This window comes from Argentina silus, assembly GCF_951799395.1.
Source record: "Argentina silus genome assembly, chromosome: 2".
Taxonomy (NCBI): domain Eukaryota; kingdom Metazoa; phylum Chordata; class Actinopteri; order Argentiniformes; family Argentinidae; genus Argentina; species Argentina silus.
This window is the reverse complement of record NC_139656.1, coordinates 15,969,031-15,989,280: the sequence shown is the minus strand read 5'-3', so window position 1 is coordinate 15,989,280 and position 20,250 is coordinate 15,969,031. Positions and strand designations below refer to the sequence as shown.

Genomic DNA, 20,250 nt, shown 5'->3' with positions numbered 1-20,250 from the left:
GAATCCATGACAGTGTGGTGATTTGGTCTTAAGGCATCACAATGTACCATCCTGGTCTGTTTTCAAAGAAAAACACAGCCTGTCAGGATGTATTCCTCATGTCTTTAGCATACAGTTATCTTGGACCTTATACTGTAGGCACCATCAACCAAAAACAACAGTATTCTTATAACTGCTGATAATTTAAATTCAATAGTAATAGTTGGCCTAGCTCCTGGTGACTGTAGTGATTGAAGATCAACAGGTAAGTGTTGTGAGTGTGTCAGATTGAAAGGTGTGGGAGTGGGGTTCTAACTAACATCTGAATAGAGTCTCTGCTCCTACATTATTTATCACCAGAACTAAAGATACCTGCATGTAATGCCTTTAATGACTCCCTTAGTCCTCAGGGGAAGTTGGGTCCATTATGTCAGCAAAAGGATAGAAGACTCTCTGCAGTGTTGTATATGTTATTAATTCAGGTCAATATTGATATACTGTGAGTCAGTCTGCACAAATGTATCATTGGACCTAATATCTCATCAATGTCACACAAGCTACTTGCACTTTAAGTGGTTGAGCTTGCAAGCTGTCTGGCTGTGTACTGTAGGCCTACATATGATATCAAATGTGACGCCATTTGGAATGGAGGGAATTCCATAAGGAAATCCAAAGTTGATTTGATGTACTGTAATTTCTAAGGAAATTAATTTTAATGGCCATTTCAACACTAAGCAGATCACTAGGCTTCCAGTCACTAATTGTGGAATTGTGTGGTTTGTTTGCTAATTGTGGAATTTGTTTGAAATTAGTGAATGTCTTTTGAGAAGTCTAAGTTTCACCTGATTATTGTATTCAACCCACCTTAGTAACTAGAGAGGAATCCCATGGTAAACAGTTGATTGGGATATGGCATGTCATATATGTATGATTGATGATGATAGTTAACACCATTCTGCTAACAAGTTATTTTCAGCAAAAGCCAGAAAAATACATTTGTTGTCATTTGCACCACTAAATCCTGGTGATGGTGCTGTTCTCCAGCAATTGCAATACAACACAGAAGCTGGATTCAGTGGGCCACAATTGAGGCTTTATTGTATATGTTCCATGAAATCTACATGATATTTCAAAATTTCACAGATGCAAGATATGTCATCACGTAATGTATACAGTAGTGTATTTGGGTTTACGCAACGAGGAGGAGGAGAAGGATGTTATCTGTTATAGTTCTACAACATCTGCAATATTACAGTAAGTACTTTATTAAGATTTAAATAATTAACATTTTAAATAATTTAAAAAAACCTCTTCAAGATTATTTCTCTATGTTTGACTGTTTTATTTCATTGGGCCTAACGTCCATACTCAGCCTACGCAGTTTAGTGTTTTGAGCTACAGGCCTAATTCATGAAATGTGTGTGATAGGCCTACTTATGCCCAATTGATGATGATGCCCCATCATCTCACAGTAAAGTAGACACTATAGTGGATTTTCTCCAGTCAGTAGAGGGTTAACGCTTGTAATTGGATGAATGGATATTGTGGCGAGCCACAGCATCTGATTACAGCGCTGAAAACCTCTCTAGAACGACCCAGAGGGAGGGGTTGCCTTTGTACCTGCCAGTCGCACTATGGAACACATTTTACGGATATTTTTGTTGCCCCGTTTCTGAGTTCAGCAGGTTTGTCCAGTTCACCGATGATATTGCTACCTCGTGAATTTCGAGTATCAGGATACCGAAGAATTTCATTGAAATGGCAAGGGGGTATCTGCGAGGGCCGTCGTTGAATAGGCCTCCAAAAGTAAAGTTATAGCCAGAGCGAATTGGAGAAGCACTTTCGGATAAAAAGAGAACAGCACTTTTGGTATGGGAGAAGGGACATACAGTACATCTTGCCAACCGCAATTTGTATTGATCACGCGATTGTCGGCGAGCAGGGAGTGACGACTGAAGTCTAGGAGCTGCAACAGGTAATTGTTACAACAGCCGCCAACTGGATGGAAACAAAATAGCCATGCCAAGTCCGTGTTTCATAATATGATAGCTACTAGTTGTATGACTCCGCGTGCGTTACATTGTAGGCTATCACTTTAAATAGGCTACGAATTACATTGTGTCGGGTCGATTCATGACCTAGATAATCAACGTGAACGACTCCATGCAAGATCAAGCATGATGATGATGATGATGTTTCATTTGATGATGTGACTTTTTTTTACCAAATGATTTGTATTTATTGCATGTAAATGTATGACTAGATTTGTTGTGTGGGTAACAATGAAGGAAATTAAACATGTTGCCTTCTATGCTAACGTGGATCGACATAGTCGTGCCCCAGGCAACTGCTCCTTGGAGATTATTTTTATGTTACAGGCCTAAATTAACATGTTTCAGATGAATTAAATTAAATTCCACACGAGCTTAGTTTGCCTGTTCCTTCCTAGCATGCTTTATTGAATTTGAGGTCTGTCAATCTGTTACAGCAAGATTGTAACTCAACAGCCAGTATGGGACTGAAAGGGCGTCTTGACATAGATGCCCCCTCCCAGCAGTTTGTGTCCTTAACCCTTTCCATCTGCCATTGACTGCAGTGTTTATACTTTTGAATCAATGTTGCTGTTGAGCTGGGGTTCTGGAGGTCTTTGGACCAAGGATGTTAAAATATATTGTTATCTCTTTGCAAATTCCAATTGTACTTAAAAAAACAACATAACATGATATTCACCTCATCTACAATATACACACAACATTGAAATAATGATGCCTGTATCCGTTAGTGAGAGGAGAGTATGCTCTCCATCACTGTCCAGTCCAGATCCATTAGCCTGCCTTTGTCAGCATTTGGCTTCTTATGTAATTAGGCCATGGCTCTCTCAGTGCAATAATCCATGGGTTCAGTTGTTCCAATTACTGACCTGTCTGCTTATCAAAGCCATGTCCTACAGTGAAAGGCCTCCTGATCTAACATGACTGTTAAAGGGATAGTTCATCGGAAATATACATTTTCATGATCTTAGATTGGATAACTAGGAAGTCGTGAATTGACATGGAGAGACAGCTACCCGAGATGTTGATTGGTTCACTTGCTTTAGCTCAGTGTTAGCATCCTTGAGTGCAAAACAATGGTAGTGGTTGGATCCCTTTATAGGCCTATCTGCAATGTATCTGTATTCTTATATGGCTAATTTCTGTATCAAACTTGCTGAGCATGCTGTCATTTAGTTGGAACAAATAGTGGTGTGTTGCTCAGTAGGGTGTGTCTGTCTTGGTTAGTAGCCATGTAATTTTCTCCCACTTAAAGCTAGTGAGAGAATCATGTTTGAGCCTGACGTTGCCAAGGAATGTGTGATAAGCCATGGATGATGTCACTCATTTACAGTTTCTTACACTCTTGTAGGTTTGGGTCTTGTGTTAGAGAGATTTCTCAAAGTGTGTCCTGTTTCTGAGGATATGGATACATAATAGGACATATGACTTGCATTAAGAGATTAAATTAATATTTAACCTTTTTACCATTTGTTTATTGTGCAGTTTGTGACTAATGTTTGTCTTCTGATAAGAAATATTTGTAGGTTTTAAAGGTTTGACTTTGACAGTTATTAAGTTATTAAACTATTATACACAGCCATGTGTGACATGATTTATTCAATGAAAATATGACTCTTCTAAGTAACATTAGAGTAACTTGACTCTTGGGTAACATTTGGTTGGTGTTTCAACATTTGTATGTGTCAAATGGATTCTTCATCTTATTCCGTACTTACTGGCAGGTTATTTTAGAAGTCTGATGTCTTTGACCTTTCCTACTTGGAGGGTCTCTCCCAGGACCATCATATTGGGTAGTTTTCCAGCACACCCATGACTGCTTTTCCAGGACTTGTATGTGTGGCATTTCACTCTTGAATTCAGAATCTGCCACCTTTTGGAGCCAGGACTTATAATAACCATCGGCAACGTCTCGCTGTGATCTTGAGTGAATCTCCAGGGCTCTTGCTGTGGTCCTCTGAAACGGGTCTATCTCTGAGTCACTCTGACTTAGTCCTGACACTCTCCCTCTCTTCTACAGGGCCAAGGAGGCTCCTCCGGAGAGACAGCTCTGCCCTCAACTCATTTTATTACATCTTGGGTAAGTCCTCTTGGGGTTCCACCGCTACGCAATTTGTATAGAATTGTGATTAAATGTGGGTTTTTGCTTTTTGTTTATTTGAATTGATTTTGGTCCTCAAATGAAGCCAGTTGTTCATGCTGTATCAGATATTGTAATCACATTGCATGTGCATGCATTTGTGCATATGGTAAAGATGGGGAGAGTTATTATCAATTACCCCTCATCCTTGAACCTAAATGACCCTAATTGTTTGGCAGTCATGAAAAGGACACTTCTCGACAGCACCCATTAGACTTACAGTAGCATATAACATGTTTTACCTCATCAAACTAAACTGCTGCCCTCTCCACTTGAGGGTGATCTGCCTGACCTTTGGAGATAATCCTTTGAGGAATGGGGAAATAGATTATGTTCTCATCTACCACAGTATTGTCTTCCTCTGTGCCATGATTCACACATTTTTTAGATGGTAGGCCTGGCCCTCTAAATCTCATAATTACAATGTGTTGAGTATCTCTGTACAACACAGCTGTTAACCACTATTGAAAGCATGGAAATGAGAAGACTCACATTCTCTGCTGAGTACTCTGCCAGCAGTAAACTAAATATTCCCTTTGTAAGCAGCACTTGTTAGAGTGTTTCCTTTGCTGTGTGCATGTATCCATCAGAACATGTCAAAATAGTTTTTTCCAAGTATCATTTTGTGTTTTTCAGTGGAGGAAAGCTCTATGTTTAGGGTTTGAATGTTGTTTTCAGGAATCCTAGATTCCCAGAGGATGCCATGGTCAGATTTAAACTCCACATTTCATGAAAACCTGAGCTTTGGAGCTGCACATGCTCGTATACATTAATCAGATTAATGACTACAAGTTTCCAGTGTGGCTTATGAGTTGTTGGCTCCTCCTCAACCTGACCCATTTTGTAAAAACAGGAGCCAATTTTCACTTTCTTACTCTCTGCATGAGTACCACTGGATACCAGAGGTAATGTTGAAATTGCTCTTGTCACTGTTTTAATCTCTGGATTTAGTTATTTATTCATCTAGCTGGACCTTGTGCACGTGTCTGTGTTTCTATGTAAGCTGTGTAAACCAGTTCCACATGCTACAAGTTGTGTTCTTGAAGCCACATCAGAGGGGGTGAGAATGGGGGAGGGGGGGTGGGGGGTGGTGGAGTAGCTCTCATAATAGGTTCCGAATGTGCTGCCATGTGGTATCCAGTTTCCCGCAGTGCAGTGCAGTGCTTAGCCTTAGCCTTAGCCTTAGCCTTAGCCTTAGCCTTAGCCTTAGCCTTAGCCTTAGCCTGCTGGCCCACAAGCAACACTCATCCAGCACTGAGACAGCAGTGCTCTTTTCCATGAAGGGTTTAGCAACAGCACTCTCCCCAGTCCTCCTGCTGTCTTCAGCAGCCACCCCAGTCAAGCCAAGCTCTCTCTGAGACTTTCACCTCACACTGATTTATCCATACACATTTCAGTCACTGCGAAGTGATCTGGATGAACTGGAGTGACTAACAAAACAAAGTCAATGACCGATGGAACATAAACATCCTCTACTTACAGGACTGTTGTCCAAATGAAGGCCTGCCTTGCAGCACACACACACACACACACACACACACACACACACACACACACTGTTGCCTCAGGGTCTGTGTTGTCATTTATTCTCACATCACATATGTGGGTATGTGGTCTCAAGCTGTATTTTTAAAAACCTCATGGTCTTATCCATATCATGAAAGATAACATGGTAGATCGATAGATGGTAATGTATAAGGGGGGCAGGTATAAAATGTGAACGAAGGTATTCAAAGTCATTCTCTTCTGAGTCGGAATCAAGTGTTTAAGAAAAGTCATATTGTTCTTCACCCTTACCCTCCAGGAGAGATTTCATAGTACTTTCTTCTGCCTTAAATTTAGTTAAGACCTAAAGGGAATGTACAAGCAGCATGATTTATTAAAGGGAATGTAAAAGCAGCATGGATTATTTGTCTGCCATCTGTCGTTATGCAGATTTTTAAGGTTGTTATTGATCATAGAAATGTGCAGAGGTGGAAGTAATGAATCATGAGTAGAGTGGAAAGAATGACACATTTTTCTCAATGGTATCATTTAGTTTGACATTAATGTAGGGAACGCATTTTCACAGAGGTGATATCCAGAACATGTAATTGAATTGAAAGACAGCATCCAAAATGTAACTCTAAACTATGTATTCAGAAAACATACAGCATGTATTCACTTAGTTTAGGCTATATGCAGAATAACTGAAATACCAGAGGGCATAACCATGGGTGTAATTCTGCAGGACATGCCATGTTCAGACATAATCTTCTGTGATTTTGAACTGGGTTAACTCTATAGCTAGCTGTTCTGCATTGTGTTCAGCTGTTTGTAACTTCTCAGTCTTCTTAATCCTTGCAAGAAATTGATTTTTAGCAGCAATCAGAATGAGACTGAATTTGCAGTGCTGTATGTGGAATCAAATGTGACCTAAATACTCAGCTAAAATGTCTTCCTTCTGGCGTCAGCTGGTCATTGAATAGAGATTAGTGGGTGAGAGGACACTCTTGAACCCTCCTTTACCCTGCCCTAGGAGCTGTTTGTTGTTTGGCCTCATAGTACAGGGGTGATGGGGACTTAAACCCCTGCTTCAAACATACTTGTCACCCTGCATCCCCACACCACCCTGCTTTTCCACTATGAGATGGACTAGAGATATTGACTTTTCAATTAGCAGCCCCTGATGAAGTGAGCCTCTCATAGATGTTCCTGTTTTGGCGTGTCAGTGGGAAATGCCTCTCCTGCAAGCATACTTTCCACTACGCCCCCAACTGCGACTCCCCCCCCCCCCCATCCTGCAGGAAGTTTAGGGAAACTGAATGTAAAAAAAACCTCTGGCCATCTACAAGTCCTCGCTGCCTCTTGATCTCTCAGGCTGTCCATTATGATCCTTTAATACCACAGTACTGACTGGTATTGCACAGAACTGTGTAAATGTAAACAAACAGCTTATCATGAACGTCACCCTAACTCAGTCTGAGGTTACTCATAATGCTCACAAAGGTTATTCTTGAAAATGTATTATCAGAAGTTGCCATATGTGCTAGAAACATGTCCCATTTCCATTGTGTCATATCCATACGGGCTATAACCTGTTTTAGATCTAAGAATAATAATGCTACGTAGTACTGTGTCAAACACACTAAAAAGGTTTGTAGTTCAAGCCCATTGCAAAGTAACTTTTTATACATTTTCCATTTTTATTGTTGGTTTCCAGTCTTGATAAAGAGCAGCTGGTGATTGGGCAGTGTTGTACTATAAAGCCTTGATAATGGCTGTTCCCTACTCTTTCTCCTGAGTTGTTGTGTCTGTCAAAGGAAGCTGTCTGACCTTGGCACCAGCAGCTAATACAATCAAGAACGGGACAGGGGGGGAAGTGAACGTATAGGGAAATGTGAACTCTGTACAGGGTTCATCTGCTGAGATGAGAACTAATTTGTCAGTAAGTGTTATGAGCAAGCATGCTTGGAGTGTACAAGGGATTCAGGAACTTGAAGGTGTCAGGGGGCTTTGGTCATGAAAAACATATTAGATACAAGCTTTGGTTGGCATTCGATGATGACTGGCTATTAATACGCTGACTAGCTGTATGAGTGTGATGTGGGTGGACTTGGGTGGCAGAGCATCATTATCTTAAGAGCCCCAGTCATGCTGTATAGCCCCACCCAGCCAAGAGAAAGACTCCTCTCTTCCCCTCTCTCTCTCCTTCTGCTCAATCCACTCAGACAAACACAGACACTCGGAGGTGAGAATTGCTCTGGTCAGCTCAGCTCAGCTCTGCTCTGCTCTCCCCCCTTTAGGATTACTGGATTACACCCTCAGGCCAGACGCATTTGCTCTCTGAGGAGAGGCTAGGGAGCCTATTCTAAAGATGGGAGGTTGTGGAGTCATATCAGATGACTCGATAATTCATTGTGCTCTGGATCAATACATGGAAGTCAAAAGTGTGAAGGGAAAAGGGAGAAGGGGAAAAAATAGCCTTCTTTCTGTCCATCAGTTGCTCTGTAATTAACTTGATGAATGCTTGCCACGTAGGGCAACAATGTACTTGTCCCTCGTACGTGATGATAACATTGTCTGGCAGTTCAGTATGTGCTCTTGGTTTTGACTGCCGGAGGTTTGAATTTGTTGCATATTTTGTAACACCACTGTATAAACCTCAGTCCAAGTGACAGACTTCTGCTCTCTCTCTCTCTCTTCAGTTGAACAGATAGCCGCCATCATTCCGTGCTGCAAGGGTGACCCCAAGATGTCTTCCAATGGGGACCTGCGAGACGTGGGGAGCAGTGATAGCTTCTGGGAGGTAAGCTCAATCCCTCTACCCCTCCACCCCTAGAGGCTGACAAGGCTGTAGAGCTGAGTAGTGTGGAGGTGCTACCACAGGTAAGACAGCCCTTTCAGGCAGCCAGCCAGCCTGCCAGCCAGCCAGCCAGCCAGAACTTGCATGAGAGGGTCTCTTCTCTGTGTTTAGGAGAAACGCTACAAGGCAACACACATAATGAGTCCCTGCTGATTCCACATTTCCATGCCCTGGCTGAGAAGGGTTCCTCCCCCAGTTAGCTCCTTTCCTCCCCAACAGCCTCAGGCTTGCCCCACAAGTCACTACTTGCTCTGAGGGAAACTAGGCAGCAGCCACCTACTGAGTGTCTAAAAGTGTTTCTGCAATGTAATGTTACCCAATCTCTGGCCTCATGCCACTCTCAATTTAATGGTCAATCTATTCTGTTAACAATTTTTTGTTTTGCTGTATTGAACTGTCTACTTTATTGAACAGAAAAGAGGTGAAACGTAGACATCTGTGTTCTGTGTGTTTTAGTCTGACATTTACAGTAACCTCTGGCCTATCCAGATGATTCTCCAGATGTTTGTCATGTGCCCTCTCTAATACTGAGGTCAACTTAAAAAAAAAACATTTTTTTTCCTGGTCTTGTTGCCAGAGAACAGGTTAACACCCATATTCTCTCAACACTAGCCGTATGCTGCCGATTTGTGTGTATTTGTCTTTGTTTAGCCGGGACACTACAAGAGGACAGTGAAGCGCATTGATGATGGCCACAAGCTGTGTAACGAGCTGGTCAGCTGCTTCCAGGAGAGAGCCAAGATAGAGAAGGGCTATTCCCAGCAGCTCAGTGACTGGGCAAAGAAATGGAGAGGCGTGGTGGAGAAAGGTGAGATTATCATGTACGGACACTGACTCACACACACCAGATCAGAGGTTGTCCTCCTAACCCCAAAATAGAGTCTTCCTAGAAAGAAGCACTCATATCATTTCAGTCTCCTTCCCTCCCTATGAGTGAGTCAAACAGATATGACACCCATTCCAGAGAGGAGGACATCATTTACTGATCGATGATGACTTCCACTCTAATCAAATTAGTCTATAGTATAGTATGTATTTCCAGGTTCTGGAAACTGATTGTCTGAGGCTCAAGCATAGTTCAGATTTCACACCCTATTAAAAGTGTTTGCACTTTACTTCAGTTGTATGTCTAAGATAAGGTTAAAAGTAGGATATTTATTTAGTATACAAGTTCTAATTTCCTTCAAAGTGGAGCAGGATAGATGAGTGTAATAGATTATCGTCTTTAGAGGCTCATAGGGTCAGGGTGTGCTCTACACAGACTCCTGTGACGGAACATGTGACTGCTTAAAGCAGCAGACTTCCCAGCTGCGTCCCAATTCTCCACCCTTTGCTTTTAAATCCATGTGGGGAAGTGCAAAAATGCACACTTCAAGAAGAAGGATGGAGAATTGAGACGCAGGACGTGCCTCTGGGGTTGACAAGTATAACTGGAGTGAAACAGGGCACCATTAACCCTATGCCACCTCTTCCTCCCATCCAGGTCCGCAGTATGGCACCCTGGAGAAGGCATGGCACGCCTTCATGAATGCAGCAGACAGGCTGAGTGAGATCCACATGGAGCTGAAGGAACACCTGGTGGTGGAGGACAGTGAGAAGGTACGCAACTGGCAGAAGGATGCCTTCCACAAACAGATGATCGGAGGCTTCCGAGAGACCAAGGAGGCGGACGAAGGGTTCCGCAAGGCGCAGAAACCATGGGTCAGAAAACTGAAGGATGTGAGTGTTTTGTTTTTCATCAGTCTTGTGTTTATATAATATCTGAATTAGATTGTTAGCAGTTTTGTGAGTAGTCATACCCAATCCACATTTGAGTGGTGATAATATAAATGAATGTATTGCTCTGTCCAAGGTGGAGTCGTCTAAGAAGAGTTACCACCAGGCCCGTAAAGAGGAGAGGACAGCTGTGACTCGAGAGACCCACGCCAAGGCTGACCCCTCCAAGTCCCAGGAGGAGGTCCGCAAATTCTCAGACCGCGTCGAGAAATGCAACCAGGAAGCTGAAAAGGTGCTGAAATGCCGCAAAATATACTTCAGATGTAATCCCAAGAATATACTGAGCAATTAGCATTCAGTATAGCAACTATAAGTGGCTTTACACACTACACAGCTGACCCGAACAGTAATGTGCTGCCTAGGATATTTTACTTTCACGTTTTCCATTCCAGCACTGTTATGTAACTAGGCCAGGCCAGTACAGTGCAGTACAGCTCAGCTCGATTCAGCCCTGTAGTGTGAAGGTTTATTGTGTTGAATAGTGGATGTGTATCGTGAATTGTTTCAGTGCAAAGCTTTGTTTTAGTGGGTATGCCAGTAGTCTGTATTCAGGTTTGAAATGGTGGGTGTGGAAGTGCATATCAATTTAAACATGACCGTTTGGCATGATGGGACTTGTCAAGTGTTAGCCCTGTAACGCAGCAGATTGGGTCTGGGACTTGTTATTTTTGACTCCCTGTACTTGTTGAGGGTTTAAGTCTCTCTCACGCCTAAACCACACTGCTAAACAGGTTTGAGGAAGTACACACACAGTAGCAAGGTGCCATTCAAGAAATTCAGTTAGTAACATAACCTTATGTATATAAGATATATCTATGGATCTATGAGTCTGCAACCAAAAATTATAGCATTGTCCTTCTCAGCATGCTGCAAATAGTATATCCAAATCAATTCAGTTACTTCAAACCATGTGGTAGAGCAGCACAATGTGTGGATGTTATCCAATGAAGTTATTTCTGCTATCTGCGGACAACGACAATCTTGCTAAGTCAAAGATCCATTGTATGATTTGTGTGTGACCTCCAGGCAAAGGAGCGCTATGAGAAGGCTCTGGAGGAGCTGAACCGCTGTAACCCTCGCTACATGGAGGACATGGAACAGGTGTTTGAGATCACCCAGGAGGCAGAGAAGAACAGGCTGTGTTTCTTCAAGGAGGTCCTGATGGACATCCACAAACACCTGGACCTCACCAGTAGTGACGGGTAGGAGGCTTACACGCACACTCACTCACTCACTCACTCACCTCATAGAGAGGGTGTGTGCGTTATCATTGCATGCTCATACCTTTCATCCGTAACTCTGTCACACTTTTCCTCACCATTAAGTTTCAGTCTTGAAAGGCAAGAGCCCAGTTGCAGAATAACTTAATTGTGAAGTGGTAGGTCATTTATCTGGATAAATCTATGAATCAATGTATAGTTAATCTGATATCTTGGTACACTGATTTAAAGATTGCCTTTTTCCCAATATTTTTTAAAGATTCCATATTTTCCGGAATTGAGGATTGGACTTTCATTGTCATCTACAAAGTTTTCACTGTTGATACCTTAGTTATGTTTCACAGTTGCATGATGTATTGAACAAGCATGCATCTAGGAATGCAAATATTTCATAAAATACCCCAAGTTTCTGTTCAACCATGTATGTACCTAAGGAGTGAATGTACAACCATTGGTGTTGTCCATTAACTAAAGGCCTTTCATATCAGCTACTTTCTCTGTTTAGACAGAGGCTGGTGACCATGGTAACCATGTTGATCAATTGGTTAGGCCTTCCAACTGAGCAAATATTCAGTGGAATTTGCTCACATTCTTAGAGATAAACCTAGTCAGGTAACATAAGGGTGGATGTGGATCAATGGATCTGAATGGAGAAAGCGTCCCTAATCCTACTACAAAATCACCTTCACATATAAAGCAGATGATGAATATTTTCTGATTTGAGTTTTAGTTTTTGGACCTTGCTTTCTTTTATATGTTTGTGTCATTGCATTCCCTGTAATTGTTGGAATGTTTCTCAGAGCTTGTGCTCTTCCTTTGCACACACCCATGTCATTCTGTTTATTAATATCCAAGATATTTAACTCTAGCTCTATAACATTTCATCCACACATCTTGACTGGCCTATTTATCTTATTTGCTCATTGATTACAGTCTTCCAATCTAGAATTACAGAATTTGGAATGGTAGTCCTGTGATGACCAGAGGAGTTTGTCCCCCTACTGCAGATTCAAGGTCCTGTACCGTGACTTGGGTCAGACCATCAGCGCAGCCAATGACAGTGAGGACCTGAGGTGGTGGAGAAACACCCACGGGCCTGGCATGAGCATGAACTGGCCCCAGTTTGAGGTACAGTAGCTGTGGACATGTGGTTTTATTCTGATTTAACACTTGGTTACTGCTTTAGACCAATGTGAACAGTTGCTTTGTTTTTTTAATTACTTTATGAAAGGATGCATGTGTGAGTTCCAATACAAATGGAAAAAACATAATATGGAGACTCCATTTATTTTTGTTTCTCAAACAGTTTGTGTGAATTTAGAAATGGAAATAAATGCAGATTTACATAATACTTACTTACTAATAGTAAAGACAAGTTGTGAACGGTGTGCAGTGTTCATATGAATGCTGTTTCAGTCAGAGTAGTAGCCCAGGGCAGCCATAGTGAGCTCTTGGGTGCAGTGTTGGTAAATTCCAAATGGGGCTGACATTGAATGGGCTCTTGTGTGACTTGTGGACCTGAGTGGGTTCTGGAATGCTGGATGGCTCTCACAGAGCCAAAGCCTCCCCTTTGCTCTTACACACACATACACATACACACACAGACACACACACACACACAGAGAAGGTCTCAAACCCTCTCCATAAAAAACTGCTCCTCAGCACTTCCACTTTACTATACATGGGACTGCCAGTGCTATTTTGCATTTGTGGAAAATTACAACTACTGTATATTAGCCCTGTTCGGAAATCTCTCGCTTCCTAATGGTCAATTAGAAGCTAGCGTTTGCTGACACTCAGGCTCATGTAGAGTGGAAAGCAGGCAGGCAGGCATTGGTTTCCAGCTCCAGCGAGGCGACTGAGAGGCTGGTGGAGTGAGGCGGCTCTTCTCTGTCTCCGTAGGAATCTTTTTGGCATTCCCACTGCTTTCCCAGCACACAGGGAGCCATTGTCTTGGCCTGGGGAGCAGCACAGCTCTCTGCCCTGGCTCTGGCAACAGACACAGGTCTTCTAAAGCTCTCTGGATATTCAGTATCTATCCTCTCCAGAAGATGATGTCTCAACATGCAATGGGAGAAACTGTATCCCTGGTTCTCTCTGTCAACAGTGTGTTTATTGTCTGAGCTTTTAGCTTTGTCTCGCTCCATGTTTCATCACATAATGATTTGATCTAGATTACAGGTCTGTGAGGTGGCTCTTTCTTTGTTGCATTTGGGTGTGGTCCGATGAACTGAATTGATTGTATACACAATAGGATATGTGATGGATATGAAAAATATATTTCATTGAAATTATGAGAGATGCTTCATACATTAGTGCAATGTTTGGCAATAGTGTATGCATGTATTGGACATTCTCCACTGAACGTTCTTTATCATGCAATCTCATTCTTGCTAAGAATTTATCATGTCCATTTAGCACTATTTTAAAGTGTGTGTGTGTGTGTGTGTGTGTGTGTGTGTGTGTGTGTGCGTGTTCAGGAGTGGTCCCCTGAGGCGAACCGCTCTATTGGTGGTAAGCAGAGGAATAGTCGTGCGGAGGACGTGGTCACCCTGACAAACATTGTGTCTTCAGGCGAGGACATACCCCAGACGCCCCAGGAGACCACCAGGTAACTCCTGTCTGTGACTTGTCTGTGACCTACCAGAAAGCCTCATCCCACACAAAACAGATACACACAGTACAGGGTCATTCTCTATACAACCAATTGCCTGTTGAGGTCAAAAATAGCCAATTTGGTTTATTTCATATGGAATAATCCTGCAACTATTTTGCTGCTGCTTCTCAGAGCTAATCTACTATTATGTCTGACTCCACTAGTATTTATGAATGCTGTGGTCTATCAGTTAAAAGTATTGTACCTAACATGTTTATTGTAGGTCCCTCTACAATACTGCACAGTAATTGCCAAGCACGTCATGTGCGTAGAGCAGGAAGGAATGGGATTAGGAGATGATGTGGACTATCTTGTTATTCGGTCTCACTGTGTCCCTATGGGAAAATTAGTGTTAATGAGGACTATTTTATTTTTATTTGTTGCTAAATTAATTATCCTGTTTTTCTCAGTCTTTCAAAAACATGACAAACCAATGCATGCAATAATTATAATTGTGTATGCATTGTTGGTTTTCTCCAGAGTTGTTTCGCTGTAGTTCTAAAGCAAAATATATACCTTAGACATGTTTAGACTACAATTATTCTAACTTAAAAAAGCTCTGTATTTGGCTGCTGTTCTTTCTTAGTAACTGTGCTACCCCAAGGAGTTAACACCCTGTATCCAGCGAGCTTCAGGCTCTAATTAGTTGTGTGTGTGTGTGTGTGTGTGTGTGTGTGTGTGTACGTGTACGTGTACGTGTACGTGTACGTGTACATGTCTGTCTGTGTATATGTCTATGTACAAATTGCCAAATATACAAGCAATTCTCTCTTTGGTTGTATTCTCCAACTGTGCTGCTATGCTGCTACAGGTTACTATATTGACCAGTTGAGGTCTATCCAATTTCTAGAGAAACATGTATTTGCCACGGGGTCCTAACACTCTGCCCTTTTCCTCCCCTGACAAAAGAGTTAGCAAAGACTACTCCTCTGACTGGTCTGACGAAGACAGCCCCAAAAAGGTCATCGCTGCTAATGGGGTAGAGGAGGAGGACGAGAAGGTAGAGGGCGTGCGCGTTAAAGCATTGTATGATTACACTGGGCAGGAGGCGGATGAGCTGAGCTTTAAAGCAGGTATTAATCCCTACTAATGCTTATTAATGGCACACAGACATTCACCTCCCACCCCCCCCCACCCCCCCCCCCCCCCCCCCACACACACACACACACACACACACACATTCAATGACACTTTCACTCACCCACATGTACACACTTACACAATATTCACTCAAATTGGAATGACAATTAATGTCTGCATGGCAGCCACAGCTAAACACATGTTGGCCTTCTAAACTAGTGGCATAGATATTACTTCACCTGTTGTTTCACGACTTTAGAATCATACGTTTTTCTTAAAATGTTTTAAACAATATAATTTGTATCCTAAGGCTACAGTATACAGTGCCTTCGGAAAGTATTCAGACCCCTTCACTTTTTCCACATTTAGTTGTGTTATAGACTCAATGTAAAATGGATTAAATTTAAAAAAATTATGGGGTAGTGTGTGTGGATTGATGGCAAATTCTTTTAATTTAATCCATTTTAAATTGAGTCTATAACACAACAAAATGTGGAAAAAGTGAAGGGGTCTGAATACATTCCAAAGGTGCTGTATTGTTATATTTTATATATATATATATATATATATATATATATATATATATATATATATATATATATATATATATATATATAATATTATTATATTAATTATATGTGTGGATTATTATTATTTATAATCAACTGTGGGGCATGTGCAGTACACGTGTTCCCTAAGGTCTGATTTATTTTCAAATTATTCCCCAGTGTTGTATTGTGGAGTGGAGGTACAGTTGATTGCCTAATACATGGTTATACCTCCCATCCACATTACCTCACTTGAAAACCACAGCTTTATAAAGCATTCTTGTATTTACATAGCTTTGAAGGTATTCATATGGATTCTGGATGGTAGACATTCAAAATAAATCTGTAAATGACAAGAATGCAATTTATGGTTTGTCAAAAAAAAAGATTATGATAATGATAATCACATGATTCAAACACCACTCACTCACTCATCAACATTGCAGGTAAGTATGACAATTGTGTTATGACTATCATAACATGATTTATTTTTAATTTTTTTATGTTGTACAGTATCAGTCAAAAGTTTGGACACACCTTCTCAATCAATGGTTTTTCTTTATTTTTTATTATTTTCTACATTGTAGATTAATATTGAAGACATCAAAACTATGAAGGAACACATATGAACACATATGAAATTATGTAGTAAACAAACAAGTGTTAAATAAACCAACATGATTCTTCAAAGTAGCCACCTTTTGCTTTGATGATAGCTTTGCACACTCTTGGCAAGGTGTGTCCAAACTTTTGACTGGTACTGTACATGAGATGAACCATGCTCATCATTTATTAAACTTCCCAAGAGATGTTCCAAAATCCTTTCTGCTTTGTCATACATGATTTATACAATATCTTATTGAAAATTACAGGAGAGCTAGTCTTATGCTTTTTATTGGAAGTGAACTCCCATTGGCCAGAGACCCTTGCGTTTGTGAAAACAAAGCTGCCAGTGAGGCCACTCTGATTGGTCAGATCCCAGGAAGATCTTCCTCATAGTAGAGTTAAACCAGTCTGAGCCCCATCAGGGACCAGAGTCTAACTAAGAGCAAATGTCCTTGTCTGTTCTATCTGTAAGATTAGTGGATATCTGCACAGAGGGGGGTCCTGTCTCCTGCACCATTGGAGCTGGTTAGGATGCTGTGTAATGGGACTTGATATGCCCTGTAGAGGCCTTAGTTTGACTTTGCTCAGTACATATCAAGACTGATAGCCTTATGTTTGGTCAAACTTGATTCATAATATGTGCTGATAGTGGATTGAAAAAGCCATATTGTGATTTCACACCGGGCCAGGTTAACAATCCCCAGGTTTGTGAATCAGTCTTCTGTGATAAGCTTTAGGTTTCTACTCCTCAAAATAACCTCACAGGGCATTCATTTCAAAAATAGAAGTAACTGGTGACATTGGATATCAATATTTGTTAAGTAATTTAAACATTAGATGGACAAAGCCACATTATACGATACACGCAAGCGACGCCTTGTGGAGGTCCAATGCATCAGAAATGAAGTACCATTTTCAGAATCCTGTAGGTGGCATACAGTACTTACAGTACATGCACATGGATGACTGGTGTAGGCTTCATTTGTATCTAGATTATGTTTTTCACTGTAGTAAACTATATTCTTTCCAAGCCCATGACCCAAACATTTGTTTTCTTTCAACCAGAAATATGTACAGTATGTGATACACTGACAGAAAGTGATACACTGACAGCAAGTATGTATAAGATATTAAGAATGCCTCTCCTCTCCTCTCCCAGGTGAAGAGCTAATTAAGTTGGGTGAGGAGGACGAGCAAGGCTGGTGTAAAGGACATCTGGAAAACGGAGAGGTCGGACTCTACCCTGCTAACTACGTCCAAGTGGTCTCATCCTGATGAGCTGCCCTGCTCTGTTCGGTCAATTATGCAGCCAATGGTACAGAGACCACGAGAATGACCGACAGCTTAAAAAAAACTGACAGCAACCTCAGTGTAGCCAGTCTCCCCCCACCAACAACTGGATGTGATTGATGTTTCTTTGTGTGATAGCTGTTGCTCAAAAACAATGAACAGGAACACATATTGTACAGTACACATACAACTAATGATTCCTTAACAAACTAGAGGATTAGCAACAAGAATGGAGGTTGTTTTGCTATGGAAGTTATCCTCAGTCTTTGGGAGAGACACTACCAGTACAGTGCCTTTGAGAAGGATACCAGGGACTTCTGCACAGCATTCCTCTGCCATGGGAATGGCAGAACTGAGCAGTGGGTAAGGTTGTGTGATGATGTGGGTGCCCTCTGGAGGACAATACATGGCATGACCTTCAATCATGAGAAGAAGCCTCTGGGATAGAGAAACTATCTGACTCTTCGTTCAAAACTGACTTTTCAGTACCTTTCACTCAAAGCACAATTCACTTCAAGTATTTATTAAGACAATGGTCCACAGTGTTTCACTCTTTACTTGCAGTTCCTTCACAGGTATGTTGTGTGTACATTTCTTATTTTTTCCCCCTAATAGTTTCAGTTTGTAAAAACACTTGGATACACGTATGGGTATATTTTGGATAGTATGTAGATGATAACAATGCATTCAAACCCATGTTGGTTCACTGTGGTCATTTAGACCTTTTTTTTTCACTACAATAGCCATAGTTTCATGTTAGATAAGGAATATGAGAGGAATTTTGTATAAAAAGATACAGTGGTTCCATATTGCCTGTGTCACAGAAATTTTCTTTTTAGTAATATTATCATTTTACAGACAGTCAAGACTTTTTGTTTGCATTTTAAAGTGTTTTTTCTGAGAATTGATTTATTCTCATTTAAATCATTTAATTATATATTTTCTCTCCATATGAATTTAACAGACTAAAACAGAGAGGGTAAGACTTGTAGTATTTAGTTTGTTTTAACCTGTGGGAAGAAGTAAGGTGTAGGTGTGTAGAGCTCTGAGAGTGTGTGGTTGCCGAGGAGGGGGGGGGGTGCATTATGTCTCCACACCTGCCAGCTCACTGTGAACATCGTTTTACATAAAGCTACTGTAACACGCAATATGCTAATCTATGTAAAAGTTAAAATAAACCTTTGAATCCAATCCCTATCAATTGGGTTGTTTATTTGATACTTGCACTTTGCATGTTAGGTAAAACATCAGTGAACACATAAAAAAACTACATGAACAATGACTACGTGGATCCTGTTTATATATATGAAATTACATGAGGTGAAATGTACAAAAAAAGATGTAGACACATTTTCATTGGAAAGACATTTCACTAGAATGTAAGTATTCTGCTAAATGACTAAAACATAAATGGAAAATATACCAATCCCAGATTTCCCCTTTAATGCTGCTAATACTGTATCATGTGTAGCTAATATGTGTATTGTAGCAGTCAAGGCTACTATTTTATCGTCTTTATGTCTATGCAACTGCATTTGAATGAATCACTGTCCTCTTATTTCTTCCAAAAATGTTACTATTCATACTCGTTATGAAACTCAAGAAACAGAATAGGAAACATTAAGATGAGGAAAACATATAAGCTATCATATCATACATTTTAAATGAGACATCACAATTTAGAGCAAGGATTCTTAGAGCATGTCTGTCTGAATGCCTGAAGATGTTTCCTCTGCACGTGCCACGTGTTGTCATGAAACATTGTTTAGAATGTTATGTCATGTTATGATAGCCTATATATTACATTTCAGATAAATGCTACAGTATCTGTATAATAAATCATGTTGTTGGTAATTGCAAAACCTTGATTGGTTTTCTTTTTTGGTTTTGTTAATATATATTTATATATATATAAAGTTGTTATTTTGTTAGCTCAAAGGTATGCATTGTTGGGACAAGTTAAAGACAAGTTGTTTGTTGGTTCTTAGTGTTTGGGCCAACATTCTGACAGTCAGCATATGATTTTATCTAAATGATTTTCTCTCATACTTTTCTTCCCTTATTACTGTGGATTTTTCATAATCATTTCAAAAGAACATTTAATGGAACCTTAATGTCACACCCTGTCACATTGTCACTGAATGCCACACACTGCACTGTGCATTTATACTGTGTAGCTTTAAATGGGGTGGTTGATTATTACCCTCAGTAAATATGTATAATACAATAGAATTTTACAGCATCTGTGGATAAAAGCTGAGATGTGAGCCCTGACCATCACTTCACCAATACTCACCTGCATCACATCAGGTGAGAAATGCATTGCTGTTCTCTTTCTTGCAGAAGGCTGATACTCACCATACTTCAAATGGAGTGCAGTGAGGATGGAGTGCATGACTCACTCTTTTGAAACAAGGCTTTCAATAATCTAGCATATCAAACATAAATCGTTTGTTGTTGTTGAAAGTAGGTTAAATCTTTCCTTTCTCCAGAGTAAGAAAAGCTGTCACATTGACAAAAGGACGTTATAATGCCAATTACATCATAATGCCTGTCTTC

General features: G+C 40.7%; 1 protein-coding gene across 1 annotated transcript; it reads left to right on the top strand.

The window, feature by feature from the left end:
- The first annotated feature begins 1,570 nt into the window (after positions 1-1,570).
- On the top strand, positions 1,571-19,508 carry pacsin3 (protein kinase C and casein kinase substrate in neurons 3). Its single transcript, XM_083664918.1, has 11 exons — positions 1,571-1,954; positions 4,051-4,110; positions 8,358-8,458; positions 9,167-9,323; positions 9,999-10,234; positions 10,368-10,523; positions 11,318-11,493; positions 12,519-12,639; positions 13,992-14,122; positions 15,077-15,240; positions 17,561-19,508. The coding sequence occupies exons 3-11, from the start codon at positions 8,405-8,407 to the stop codon at positions 17,674-17,676; spliced, it is 1,311 nt and encodes a 436-aa protein (XP_083521044.1). The 5' UTR covers positions 1,571-1,954; positions 4,051-4,110; positions 8,358-8,404; the 3' UTR covers positions 17,677-19,508.
- The last annotated feature ends 742 nt before the right edge of the window (positions 19,509-20,250 follow it).

Excerpts from the sequence above, each read along its gene's own strand:
- pacsin3 (XM_083664918.1), top strand. The coding sequence starts at position 8,405 with ATGTCTTCCAATGGGGACCTGCGAGACGTGGGGAGCAGTGATAGCTTC. Across the intron at positions 11,494-12,518 it reads GACCTCACCAGTAGTGACGG|ATTCAAGGTCCTGTACCGTG; the intron begins GTAGGAGGCTTA and ends CCCCTACTGCAG. Across the intron at positions 14,123-15,076 it reads ACGCCCCAGGAGACCACCAG|AGTTAGCAAAGACTACTCCT; the intron begins GTAACTCCTGTC and ends CCCTGACAAAAG.